This window comes from Crocodylus siamensis, chromosome 10 (genome assembly GCF_052110815.1).
Source record: "Crocodylus siamensis isolate JL-2025a chromosome 10, ASM5211081v1, whole genome shotgun sequence".
NCBI classification, from domain to species: domain Eukaryota; kingdom Metazoa; phylum Chordata; order Crocodylia; family Crocodylidae; genus Crocodylus; species Crocodylus siamensis.
In genome coordinates this window covers 27,663,127-27,676,000 of record NC_143404.1, presented here as the reverse complement: position 1 = coordinate 27,676,000, position 12,874 = coordinate 27,663,127, and the positions used below count along the sequence as shown (strand labels likewise).

The window sequence follows — 12,874 nt, the reverse complement described above, 5'->3', positions numbered from 1 at the left end:
CTCTGGGTAGGATGAGAGCAAAATTTGCATCAGATTTTTCAGGATAATGATCCTGTTCTCTTGTCTGGGAAGTTCCTAGATGTTACGTTAAAAAAAAAAATGAGTAAAATAGAAAGTTAAATATTATGGCCACCTGCTTAGCTACTTGGTGTCGAGTGCTATGGAAAATGGGTGTAGTAGAGACACCTGTAATACAGCAGTCTCTAAATATCTTTGTGGGCTTTGATACACAACTGGGGACACTCCCAGAAGAAACAGTTTCCCATTCAGAGTTGGTGTAATGGAGCTGATAAAGTCAGGACTGTCTGTGCTTGCCAGTCCCAGACTGCTCCACAACCCAAGAAGCTAACAAAGGTTTAAAAATAAACCTCCTCAGTTAATGAGGAACACAGGAAAAGGCACTCAGCCCAACTCCTAAAAGAGTGACATGTCAGAGTTTTGTTTTTTTTTCAAAAAACAGTAACATGTACCAGTAGATAATGTTTCTCTACCAACAATATAAAATTGAGATAATTATTTAGGAACCATTTTAAAAGATGAACATTTCAGAGTTTTGGCTTCAACAGGGTTCAAGAATCTGACCAGTACAGTAGGAAAGAAGTTTGGCACCTGGGGAAAATCCCACAGTGGCAGCCCACCCTTGCCTTGCACACAGATCTGGGGGGCACACGCTCCCCCATGCTTGCCCAGGAGTTCACACAGCAGCTGGAGCCGCCTTCCCCCAACCCTATGCCCTCCCAAACGAGCTGCTGGTGGCTCCATCCTGCGTTCCACCCCGGCTGGGCAGCGCCTCTTGGCACCCTTTCGCTTTGGCGCTCAGGGTGTTCACCTGCCCTTCCCTCCCCCTCTTACTACAACACTGGATCTGAGTATTTATTTATGCCAGGACAGAGCATTTCGCTAAAAGTGGTTTCAGGAGAAGTCTGGCACCTTGAGTTTCTGTTTTGGCCAGAAACACTGTGAAGCCCTTGGCAGTATATGGAGATGCCCTTGACCTTGCCGGACACAAGTAGTGCAGAGGCTGCACAATACCGAACAACGTGGGAAAATGCTCTCTGGACGTTCTTCAATCTAAAGAGAGGTTCAGTCAGAATTCTTCCAGACTGGTCCATGCATTTCTAACCTACACTGGACTTTTATACTGAAGGAATTAGGGTCCAGCCCTGCAAATCTTTAGTCACATGAGCAGGAAGCTGTGGAGTAAGTGCTTTGGAAAGTTTATTTTCAAGATTTAGACAGTCAATGATCCTCACTGAATTCCAGAAGGGAACTGATGGACCGACACAGCTTTTAAACTTCATTTGACAGAATATAGTACCTATATTTTTTCCATGGTATACCATTTAACATTTGCTGACTTCAAGATAATATGAACTTAATATTAGAGATCGTTACAAATGAACTAGATCCAATATCAAAATATAAATAAATCTTCTGCTGTGTTTTTTGTCACTCCATTGCCTCTAAGAGAGGGACACCATGTTGGCAGAGTGGTGCTTTTCCCAATGAACCTGAAAAGGCGAGAATTTTTCTCTAGGTTCAGTCCAGACATTGTACCAAATAGTTGATGTAATTTCATCAGGACATGGGCAGAAACTAGTATATAGAATGTATCATGTAACTGGATTATTTTTCATTCAAATACAGCCCATAAAAGTGAAAGAAAGTTACCAATGATGCAGATTACTTTTTAATTTTTGCGTGTTCTCTTTATGACTTCAAGTTCAATTTACTACGATGCACACAGAACTGTATCTGATACCCTTATGCCTCTTTTGTAAAAACTGCACCTAAGACCAACTACGTAGCTCAAGCACAAATTCCCTGATTGATAAAGATATCACAACCATTCCCAGCATCAGGAACTGAATTAAGGAGAACTGGGTCTCTGTGCCTTACTATATCCCCGATGGGGTATCTTCCCTGTAAGAAGCTTGTACCACTCCCTGACAGGGCTGCGCAGTCTCTAAAGCAGTACTCGAGTGATACATGAAAGGCCAATATGAACCTAAAGATTGGTTACTACACTAATCCCCAGTATCACTCATGCACAATTGCTCTTTCAAAGCCAATTGAAACTGTGTACTATAGAAGCAGAGGGCAGAATTTGTCCTTGTTGACTTCTCTAGGGGTTAAATTTTGCTAAGTCCCACCAGTGGACCTAGTCTGCATTTATGCCATGCTATGGCCTATGGCCCAATGCACTTGCTCCACATGTTTGAAAACTTAACAGTAATACATAGATGGAACCGAAACTACCATTCTTAATGTTAAAAGGGGAAGCACATTTAAATATAAAACCAGCAAAAACCTCATGTAGCTGTTAAAAGAAAATAAACCAAAAAAAACAAACAACCCTCACAGATATACTTTAATTCTATTTGTAAAACATGTGAGCAGATATTGTCCCTAGAAGCCAAGTACTAACGGTCAGCCACACCATTTTAGCGTTACACTTAATTGTGAGTAATGCCTAGAAAGTGAAACCTCTGCTCATTATAGCCCTGAAATAAACTACTTACGGTGATTATTTTGTCTGCTGACTGAATAATAGCGATAATCACTTAATCTGCTTAACACCTTAGCTTTCACTGTAACAGCCTTGACAAATCTTGAAGTGCTAAAAACCTGAAAACTAATCAGTGTCCAGTTTTAACAGGAATAATTGCTCCTTTACACTCAAATCCCAGAGTATCTATTTCTAAGGGGATGGGAGAGCACAGAGAAGGGGGAAAGCCTCAGCTCATCTCTTCAATAGAATTTTAAATATTATGGAGGCTTCAGCTGACAAATGAGAACAATTTCAGATGCAAGATGGAAACAAATAGCGATCACACTTCACTAGTTCCCGTACCTCACAGAGTTCTTTCAGGATATCCAGAAAATGAAGCATTAGAAGGGCTCAAAACCCATTTGCTTTTGCAAAACAAAGCTCTTAGGTTAGAGGCAATATCTTTTATTACAGCAACTAAATAGCAGCAAATTGTCTTTGCAAGCTTCCAAGTCCAAACACTCTTCATCAGGTTGAGGTGAATTCAAAGATTGTGAAAGTTCTCCCAGGTAGAAAAGAAACTTCATTTTGGACAGGGGAGGTAGACTGTGGAAGTTTTTATCCCCTGGGTTGCTCAGAGTCCCTTTGTGAGAGAGTTACTCTGTGATATGCAGATTAGGCAGACTTTGTCTCTGGAGACGTCTGATGTAAAAATGTCTTCTTTCTTGGTTATTAGTTGGTCTAATACAAGATATTGCCTCTAACCCAAGAGCTTTGTTTGTCTCTTTCTTAGACCATCACATCTACAACATGCATCCCATTTTTCACTGCAGTATTCAGCAAGCAGATGCAGTAGGGCTGTGCAAAGCTTTGTTTGCCGATTCAATTTGGTGGAGATTTGGCCCAATTTGGCAGCCAAATCTCCGAATCTGAGTCAAATCAGGAAACCCATTAATGTCTCTGAATCAAATTGGAAGCCTTCAATTTGATTCGCAGATATTCAGTGATTCAGACATAGACACAGCTTTATATGTTTTCTCTACATACCTCAAGGTACTAAGTGGGTCATGAATCCTGAGATAGTGGGGCAAATGGAGCATCCCACGGGAGCTCAGGGGGGTCACCAGTGCACTCAGTGGTGGACCTGGAAGTGGACCAGAGGCAACTGAGGTCCCTCTGTGGTCAATTGCTGAGCCGGGGGAGCACGGGGGGGGGGGGGAGGGGATGAGGGAGTTCCTGATGCGCTCAGCTGTGGACCTGGAAGTGGACCAGAAGTACTTTCAGTGGGGGGCCCCCCTGTGTTCCTGTGGGATGCTCCATCCGCCCCACCATCTCAACATACATGAGCTACACTTGGTACCTCAAGGTATGTAGAAAGAGCTGTGTCTATGGCCGAATCACTGATTCTCTGACTCAAAATCGAATCTTCAGATTCGGCCCAACTGAATCAGGACAATGATCTGAATCAACGAATTGAATCACTGTCTCCCGAATCAAGTTGAATCCAAATTGAATATGGCCCACTTCGCACAACCCTAATACGTAGGTGCCTACAGCACTAGTATGATTTTTTTTCCTTCACTACAGTAGTAAGTAAAGCCACTTTATTCACACAGGTCTCAACACCACTGAAATCAATGGGAATCCAAAGAGGTCTTGGGCTCTGTCTTCATGGATTGATTGTGCTAATTGTTATCTGATGCTCTTAATCTATTTATACAGGGCCAGTAGGTTCAGAAGAGGAAAACGTTTACTCTTGTATCGAACCTATTTACCAGAATATCCAGTATTTCTAAATGTTTTATTTTTGCAGAGTTTATTATCTAAACAAGTTATTGTTGCTAAGAGACTAAGATATCAAAACAGCTAGTGCTCAAGCTCAACCTAGCTATCTGTGCTCCACTGAAATCAATGCCAGTGCTACCACTGATTTCACAGGAAGCAAAACAAGACCTAGCATTCTCCCAGGATGTTTTTCTTTGTTTGTTTTTAACTGTTGACTAACTTTCCCCAGTCTCCCCACAGATTTCAGCCAGCAAGCTGTTTTTTTCTCCATATGTCCTTTTGGGGCATTCAATTTTAAATACTTTATTTCATGTTTTGAATACAAGTAATAAAATTTATGTTTTGTGCATCTAAGTGACAAACCACTATGATGGTGGGGAACTGGGCACCCTTATTTAGGCACTAAAATTTTAAAATTCCACAGTCACCTGTAGGACTCAAGTAAAGCATTCTTGGACATGAATTAAACTTATCAACTTGTTTTCCAATAAAGGTAGAACATATAGTTATGTAACCAAAGTACAGACCAATGTTTGTAATGTCTTATTTTTAGCTTAATCCTTTGCTGTTAAAAAAAATTAACAAGTTTTTAATATAGCATTTTAAAGTCATTTGGGTTGAATTGTCACTATACCTTGGCCATGATGTTTGTCCTCAGCTGTAGGCTCTTCTAGTTTATAGCCACTACTGCCAGTATTTAGAGTGAGTTCAGAAAAACTTGTATTTATTTCTGTATCTTCAAAGTCCATATGGCTCAAAAAGTTATCTCCAGGTAAAAGTGGGTCTAATACTAGTGGCGAGCACGGTGGAGAGGGGGAAGACAAAGATGACCTTGGAGACAATGATGTCATTGATTTGGGTGTCCCAGATAAGGATGATCTTAATGCCTGGATCCGACTGGTGGCATCTGTTTTGTGAGTTTTTGCTACCTCGTTCTCATGAATAGTGGTGATGTAGCCAGAAGGCCTAAATCCAGTGGCCCCCTCAAGAAGTAAAAAGTCCACTTTGTTTTGATATTCAGAGTCCAGCTGTTCCAACTGCTCATAATACAGATCAGTAAAACTGGCTGAGGTGGAAGAATCCTGGCTAGAGGTAGCAAGAGATCCTCTACTAGATGCAAGAGAACCAGGGCTGCTGCCTGAAGAGAGCGAAAGCATGCTGGTTGAGAGACTGTGAAGAAACACAAGACACATCAAAGAAAGCTTGGCATTTTATATATCATCATAAGTCCCATGAAAGACATTGTGATACATTTATGCACAACCTGCCCACCAAAACATGGGTGCAGTTTGCTAGTTCAAGTCTTCAAGTTTAAAAGAAGCAGCCACCTATAAGTTTTAGGCATCCTGGTAATTTGGAAATTGCAATCAATACAGGTATAACCACAAAGAAGTCCATAATTAGTCAACACTTTCCAAGAACTTAGTAGATGAAACTTCTAAAATGGACCAAAAAAATTGATCTTTTCCCTCCCGTAAGAGCTTAATGTCACAGAACAGAAGGCAATGGTCTGTCTATGACAGAAAAATCATTTCCAGTTGCCTAACCACTGATCTTAATCCTGCACGTGGCCATCTGTTAGTTCAGCCAGAAACTAGGGTTATAGTTGTCACAGCAGCCAGCAAATCTGCAATCATTTGCGAGATTCACCCATACAAGAATTAAGACCTTTGAGAAGAATCCAACTCAGTTATTCCAGTTCCATGAGATGGAAGAACTAAAAACATCCTCCATTAACCATTTACCTCTGAGGAGTGATCTTCAAATCATAATGACTCTAAAGAAAAGTTCATGTTAGTCAGATCTTTAAAGTATGTTTGTTCACCTGAAAAAAACCAGACAATTTAGCACAATTTTTTTCCAAAACGGAAGAAACTCGGAAATGAAATAGCAGAGGATGCCTATAAATTGGACAGAGATACACTGGCAGGTGTGTGTGTGGGAAGCTTGCACTATGCCTACTTTTTAAACAGCCTTCTGAGCCTTTCTTTTCATGAGCATTAAATTCATTCCAAGTTTTACTTAAGAAAAGGAAATATGAAAGGGTAAAGCATGTAATTTGAAATGGTTCTGTTGTTGCCAGAGCACTGGTCTTGCATATTTCTTCATTAAAATCAGAGAGGATGTACAAACACATTTTCTAGAGGAGCATCACATAAGGGAAAACAAAATATCATCCTAAAACCAACAGATAATTATTACCCCTTTGATCCAATAGTATCTTGTACGCATGTGATTAGTGAAAGGCTCCTTCAAGTCTTAACCTGCAAATACTCAACTAACAAGTGAAGTGCTTATTATCCTAGAGTTCCACTTAAGCCAATGAAACTACTCAAGATTGTAAACATTATACCTGCTAGCGTTCACAGAATAGAGCCTTTTATCCATATATCACATCTGATTTGCTATTTAAAAACATGGACTAGAGTTATTTATAAGATAATATTAATAAACCTGTCTTTATAGGATTTATAGGACAGTTAAAATGTGATGCAGTTCAAAAGCTATATTCAATTAATCAGAACCATAACTGCATTCTTTTAAGAAGAGTATACAGCAGAGGCAGGCAAAACATGGCCTGCGGGCTGGATCCAGCCCACCAGGCCATTCTATCTGGCCCATGGGACCTATCCAAAAAACAATTACCAGCTTGCAGCTGCCCTCTGAAAGTCAGCAGGAGGCAGGGGCTTTCAGAAGTCATGCACTGTCAAGCTGGGTGGGCTCTGTACCTCTGCCTCTGTGGGGCTCCCAACACTTCAGCTAGGAGCCCCATGTGGAGGCACCTAGCACAATGGTGTGCAACTGGATGGGGAAGGGAGGTTTTGCCTGAAAGTGGGGAGGTTGTGAGGGAGATGTGGGAGGGTCCCCCTGCCTTGGTGCATAAGCCCCCGCTGCATTGTCAGCAGCAGCAGCAGGTGGGAGGCCTTCAGGGCACTCCTGGCAGGCAGAGTCCCCTGGCAGCACATAATACAGCTCCAGCTCAATCCTGGGAGCTGCATGTGGCAGCATAGAGCCCACCTGGCCCATTTCAGTCACTTTTGACCAGGACCAGGCTGGCTCTGTGCCAGTACGTGGGGCTCCCAGCACTGCAGGCAGGAGCTGCATGTCATCAGTCTGTGCTGGGCTTGGCTGGCTGCATGTCCCCATGCGTAGCTTCCAGGGCTCCAGCGGGGAGCCAAGCATGGTAGCATGGAGTCTGCCTGGCCTGGTAGCGCGCAGCTCCCAGTCTCTGTACCACTGGGCTGGTCAGGTTTCGTGCCTCCCTGTGTGCCTCCCCACTGGAGTGCTGGAATCCCCATGTGGAGGCATGGAGCCAGCTTGACCCAGTGGTGCATGACTCCTACTTGCAGTGCTGGGAGCCCCATGTACTGGTATGGAGCTAGCCCTGTCTGGATTAAAGGCACGTGCCAGTGGGCTAGGCTAGGTTGGGCCAGCTCTGACACACCACATGCAGCTCCCAGGATTCAGCTGGAGCCCTGCGCTGCCAGAGTACTTTGTCTGCTGTGGGCCAGAAACACCCCGACAGCCTGCTGCTGCCACCCACAGCAAGGGCTGTGCAACCATGGGAGGGCATGCGGCAAGGGAGCCCACACCCACCCACACTCACAACCCCCCAGCCTGCTTCACAGCCCCCCAACCCTCCCCACACCTGTACCCACCACACCACCACCCACAATACACAAGAATAAGGCTATTTTGAACTATTATATAATTACCTCTACACACACTATGCCAACACATGTAAATCATGGCAAAAAATATTTTTTGAAATAAATCATAAACTAAAAATCAAACATCTACTACAACTTATTTTAATGTTGTTCTCTTTCTGGTTCCATAATGGCACACCACCCTCCCAAAAGGAGTACTCCCGGGGCAAGGGGAAAAGGGGAGAGGACCTCTGGTGGCAAAGGTCAGGAGTTAAGGGGTGTTAATTCCAGCCCCAAGACTGCAATCAGGGGGTGGGGCACCTGTTGGGGGCAGGGCTACCCTTGCAGCCCTCCACAGATCACCACAAGTCATTAAGTGGCCCTCCAGTCAAAATAATTGCCTACTCCTGGTATACAGAATTTATGTAGCCCCAGCAAACACGGCCTTATGCATTCAGATGGCAGATGCATAGTGAATCAGTCTTCTGATAAAATAAGTACTGTGCAAAACATGACTATTACAAGGGAGACTGCAGCACACAAGTCTACACTTGCAACTATTTAACACACTATTCTGAGTTAGTAGACATACTCTATCCAAAAAGTATAAATTCTAAATTTCATTTTTAAAACTGAAGCTTCCTTCTTGTTGCTTGCAATAAGTCTGGCTGAGCATGATATTATGCTTACAAATGCATTCACCCAAGCATTCATGCCATGCTCAAAAAGTTTCTTCCTCAGTCAAACATAGAAACAGAAAAAAAAAAAAGAGTGTAAATAAACAAGTTATACACTCTTCTCACTGAATAGGCAGGTCCCTACCATGCAGGAAATGCGCATATGACAACAAAGTTCTGCTACATAGGAGAACCACAAAAAGCCAACTACTGTCCAACAAAGCTGCTATAGAGCATATTAATCTTGTTTTAAAGTTTCTTTTTTTTTGTCTTTTTAATATTATATTCAATTGAAAACATCTCTGAACAAATTCCGAGAAGAAAAGAAGTACAGGACAGTGTTAGCTCAGTACGACTAGTTGATAGAAACCTTTTCTCCTCGATGAGACTGGCCAATTACACAGTTGTATCTAGGGGAGACTTTATTCTAATGTGCAGTTGGTCTCAAACCTACTAACTTCATCCCTTTCAAAAACAGTCTGAACAGAGCTCATTTTAGTTCTCAAAATATATTCTTGACACTTTTTCAGAATACTTTCACAGATTCTATAAACATAACGTGTATGCTTACAGACAGAAGTGTAAATTTATAATCCAAGTTTAAAAAATGCACGTGTCATGGGTGACATCAATACACACATATGTATCTAAGAACCAGGCCTTTAGTTGCATAACTGTGTTGAATTATTTCATCACCCCCACTCCCCAGCAGCATCTAAAGATTTTACTGGAGCACCATTAAAAGGGAAAAGGCACGAGTGCATGGACATGAGTCCAAAGCATCTGCATATTTCCGTAAAAAGCTAAAAACTCACCTCTTCAGCTGGGTGTGTAACATTGCAACCAATCTTGTTGTTTCCTCCAGTTCTCGAACCAAATTATTTCTTTTGCTATTCAATTTCAATCTAGAGAAGACAACAGAAACAGAAAAATAAGTTAAGATGATATTTATAAATTAAAATGCAGACTGAGAAATAGTTCTATGCAAGCCTACTGAGATTACTGAGGATGTACACAGGATAAATGGGTGTTATGCATAATACAGGCATGTTTTTGTTTTATAGTATTTTTTTGGACAATTTAGGGGGAATATTACCCAATGCTTTCAGTCTTCTACTTAAGGTAAGTACAAAACTATATTTCTGGTGCATAGTGACTCAATGGGTGTTTAATAAGACCCACAGCCAAGATTTAATAACTTAATTATCATTACTCCCATAAATATAATTTTCTCTGAACTGGAGAATTCAAATACCATATATACTCAAATCTAAAACTAAGTTCCCCCCTATTCAACATGGAAAGGAAGTCCCTTGTCCTGGATTTAAGGTGGGGCAGATGGCTGCTGTGACTCCAACTCTGGCCCCCACCGTGGGTCAGGGCCAGAGTCAGAGCCACAGCAGCTGCCTGCCCCCACATCCTCCACCTATCTGCTGCCCCCACCCCCACTCCCACACCACTGCTCCACTGCTGCTTATTGTCAGGTGCAGCTCCGTTCCCTCCTGGGCACAGAACACATGAAAGCAGCAACCCCTGCCCAACCATGCCGCAGCCTCCTGTAGTCAGAGTTGTTGCTGTCACCACTGCGTGGCTAGGCAGGGACTAGAGCTTTCACGTGCTCTGTGCCCAACGAGGGAATGGAGCCAGAGCTGTGTCTAATGGTAAGCAGAACAAGGAGGGAGTAGAGGCTATGGAGACCCTGTGGTAGGGGTGGGGGAGAAAAGAGGCCATGGGAAATGGAAACTGCAGAGGGAAGGCAGCAAGTAGGTTGCCTGCCCCCCTAATTCATGTCCCCTGCCACTGCATGCCTCTCTGCTGCAGCAGTGGGAGAATTCATTTAAGACAACTCTCTGTTAATTAGATTCTAGATATGGACAGTTATAACAATTTTTTTTTACATTTGCCATATATAAAATCTAATTATTAAGGGGTTGTCTTAAATTGAAAGAGTCTTGGATCTGGGTGAAAACAGTAACCCAGCTATATGACATCTTGCATTTTTAACACCACAAGGTGACATCTGCAAAACCTAATTGGGTAATCTAAATTAACATTTCTATACCATGTGCACGTTAAACATGAACATTATTATTGTGAAAATTATTTTCCCTTCATCTTCACCATCTACTGGATCCCAATTAAAAAAAATACTGGATTGTGATGTTTCTTTTTTATATCTTATGCCCTCTTTCTTCTAGAATAAGGAAGAACAAGCCAAACTCAAGTTCCATCAATGGTGAGACCTGTACAACAAGGTACAGCAAAACAAACATTTAAAAAAACTTCTACCAAGAAGTTCTACAGCTTAGACCTGTAATGGCTTTTGGAAGCAGCCCTGAACTCCATATAATCCTTTCTATGCTTACAAAGAGTCATTTGATGTACCGCCTGAATGTGGTGGCTGGAAGGGTAGGGAGGGAGGGAAGGGGCAGGAAGCAGCTATAGCTCTGGGCCTGACCCAGCATCATAGCCAGAGATGTAGCACCTACCTGTTCCACCCAACTGACTCAATTCCAAGAAGAGAGAACATGGTTTCTCTCAACCATGTTAAATGGGAAGCAGGAGGGGGACCTTGTCTTGGAATCAAGGAATTATGGTATTTATCTTTGGCAGTACCAAAGTGGTGCTGTAGCCATGATGTAACCTAAAGAAGAATGCACTGCATTCAAAAGCTCGGCTAAGTCTGTCCCAACCATGTAGTTAGTCCAGTAAAAGGCATCACCCACAAAAACCCTTGCATCTCCATTATTTATCTTTATAACATGATTGAGGTAAATGAAGATTGTTACTCTTGATTTATATTGACATAAGATAAATTTTAACTTTAGTTATATTATATAGTTTAATGAAAATTAGAATAATCTAAGCAAAGGTAGCCTCAAATGTTAGCCAAGGCTTAGAAAGAAAAATGAGATCAGTAAGCCACATGAAGTTACAGAATTAAGATCTTCCACTTGAAGGATGCGTGCATCAACACTAAGGCTCCCTCTATATGTTATAGGCATTCATATGAAACCAGCTACACATGAAAAGTAGCTATAACACAATTACGCAGCTCCAACTATTTATAAAGTTAGACCTCAAAAACGTGTACTAACTTTATAACTGATTGCTATTGAGCTTTATTTTGCACGTGTAACAGGGTCTCTCCTGTGGCTGGCAGCCCCATTAGCTGACAGGGCTCCTAGCTGCAGTGGGGCACCATGCCAAGTGAAACCCCCAAGCCCTAGGGATCCCAGCAGCTGCAGTTATCAGGGTCTGGGATTTCTCACACTCCTGAGCCCTGGGGATTGAGGCTTCAGTAATCCCTAGGACCTGGAAATGCAGGAAACCCCCAGCCCCTATGGCTGTGGCTGTCACAATCTGTAGGGCTCCAGGTTGTAGGAAATCCCTGGGGCCAGAGGATTGCAGCGATCCTCTGGGCAGGGGTTTCCCTGCAGTCCGGGGAGGGAGGGGGGGGATGACTGTAGGGGCAATGCTCCAGCCCCAGGGGTGCATAGGGCACCCCTGTGGATGGGAGCCTCCCATATAGGGTACATTGGGCTCCCAGCCATGGGAGCTTGGCAGTGCAGAGGGAGCCCGAGATCGTGTATTGTGACTTTAGCTTCACATGTAGAGTGGGCTTAAAAGAAAGATTTTTGAGCTTGTAAGCGTTTTGCAGTGTAGAAGCCTGATGAAGACTTCAGTGAACTTGTACATTTTCTACTGTGATATTATAGTAATCCTTAACTCCATAAGGTAGCCTTTCTTTTAGAAAATAAGTTATGTTGTTGTGTTCAAGGCTATTCTTGATTTATGTCCATGAATAAATGGTCATTTTTAAAATTAATACACTTTCAAAGAGAAATTTTATCTTGCATTTCAATTTATTGAATCTAGGAAATATGGAGTAATTCAATAGATTACACCTCTTCACAGCAGTGCTGGGTGGCAGAAGGACTGGCTAGGGCAAAAGTGTGCTAAAGTGCAGGACCAGGCAGCAAGCAGCCCCCATACTTCAGCACCTTTGTGCCCCAGTCACTATCTACACATGCATTTTGGTGAAGCAAAAATTTTTCGCATAGGACAGTACTGACCCTGATAGTACTCTTACAGTGGAGTTAATTAATTTATGGGGCCCTAATACCACCATACATGTAGACGGTGACACTTTACTGCAGAGCTAAGTAGTCAACTCCGCAGCAAAGCGAACACATAGATGCACTCAGTGTGTATTTAGAATGTGTAATATAAGAATGTGATCAATAAAGACGTCAGAGTAGTCTGAGAAA

At 42.5% G+C, this 12,874-nt stretch overlaps 1 protein-coding gene across 2 annotated transcripts in view; it reads right to left on the bottom strand.

Annotated features, from left to right (window-relative positions):
- Positions 1–12,874, bottom strand: part of WWC1 (WW and C2 domain containing 1) — a 154,967-nt gene that overhangs the window by 25,058 nt on the left and 117,035 nt on the right. For both annotated transcript variants that reach the window (XM_090064969.1, XM_090064970.1), the window contains exons 10-11: positions 9,419–9,508; positions 4,911–5,446 (exon numbers count right to left, since the gene is read on the bottom strand). In XM_090064969.1, coding sequence (XP_089921095.1) covers positions 4,911–5,446; positions 9,419–9,508 — 626 coding nt within the window. The remainder of the gene's footprint in view (positions 1–4,910; positions 5,447–9,418; positions 9,509–12,874) is intronic.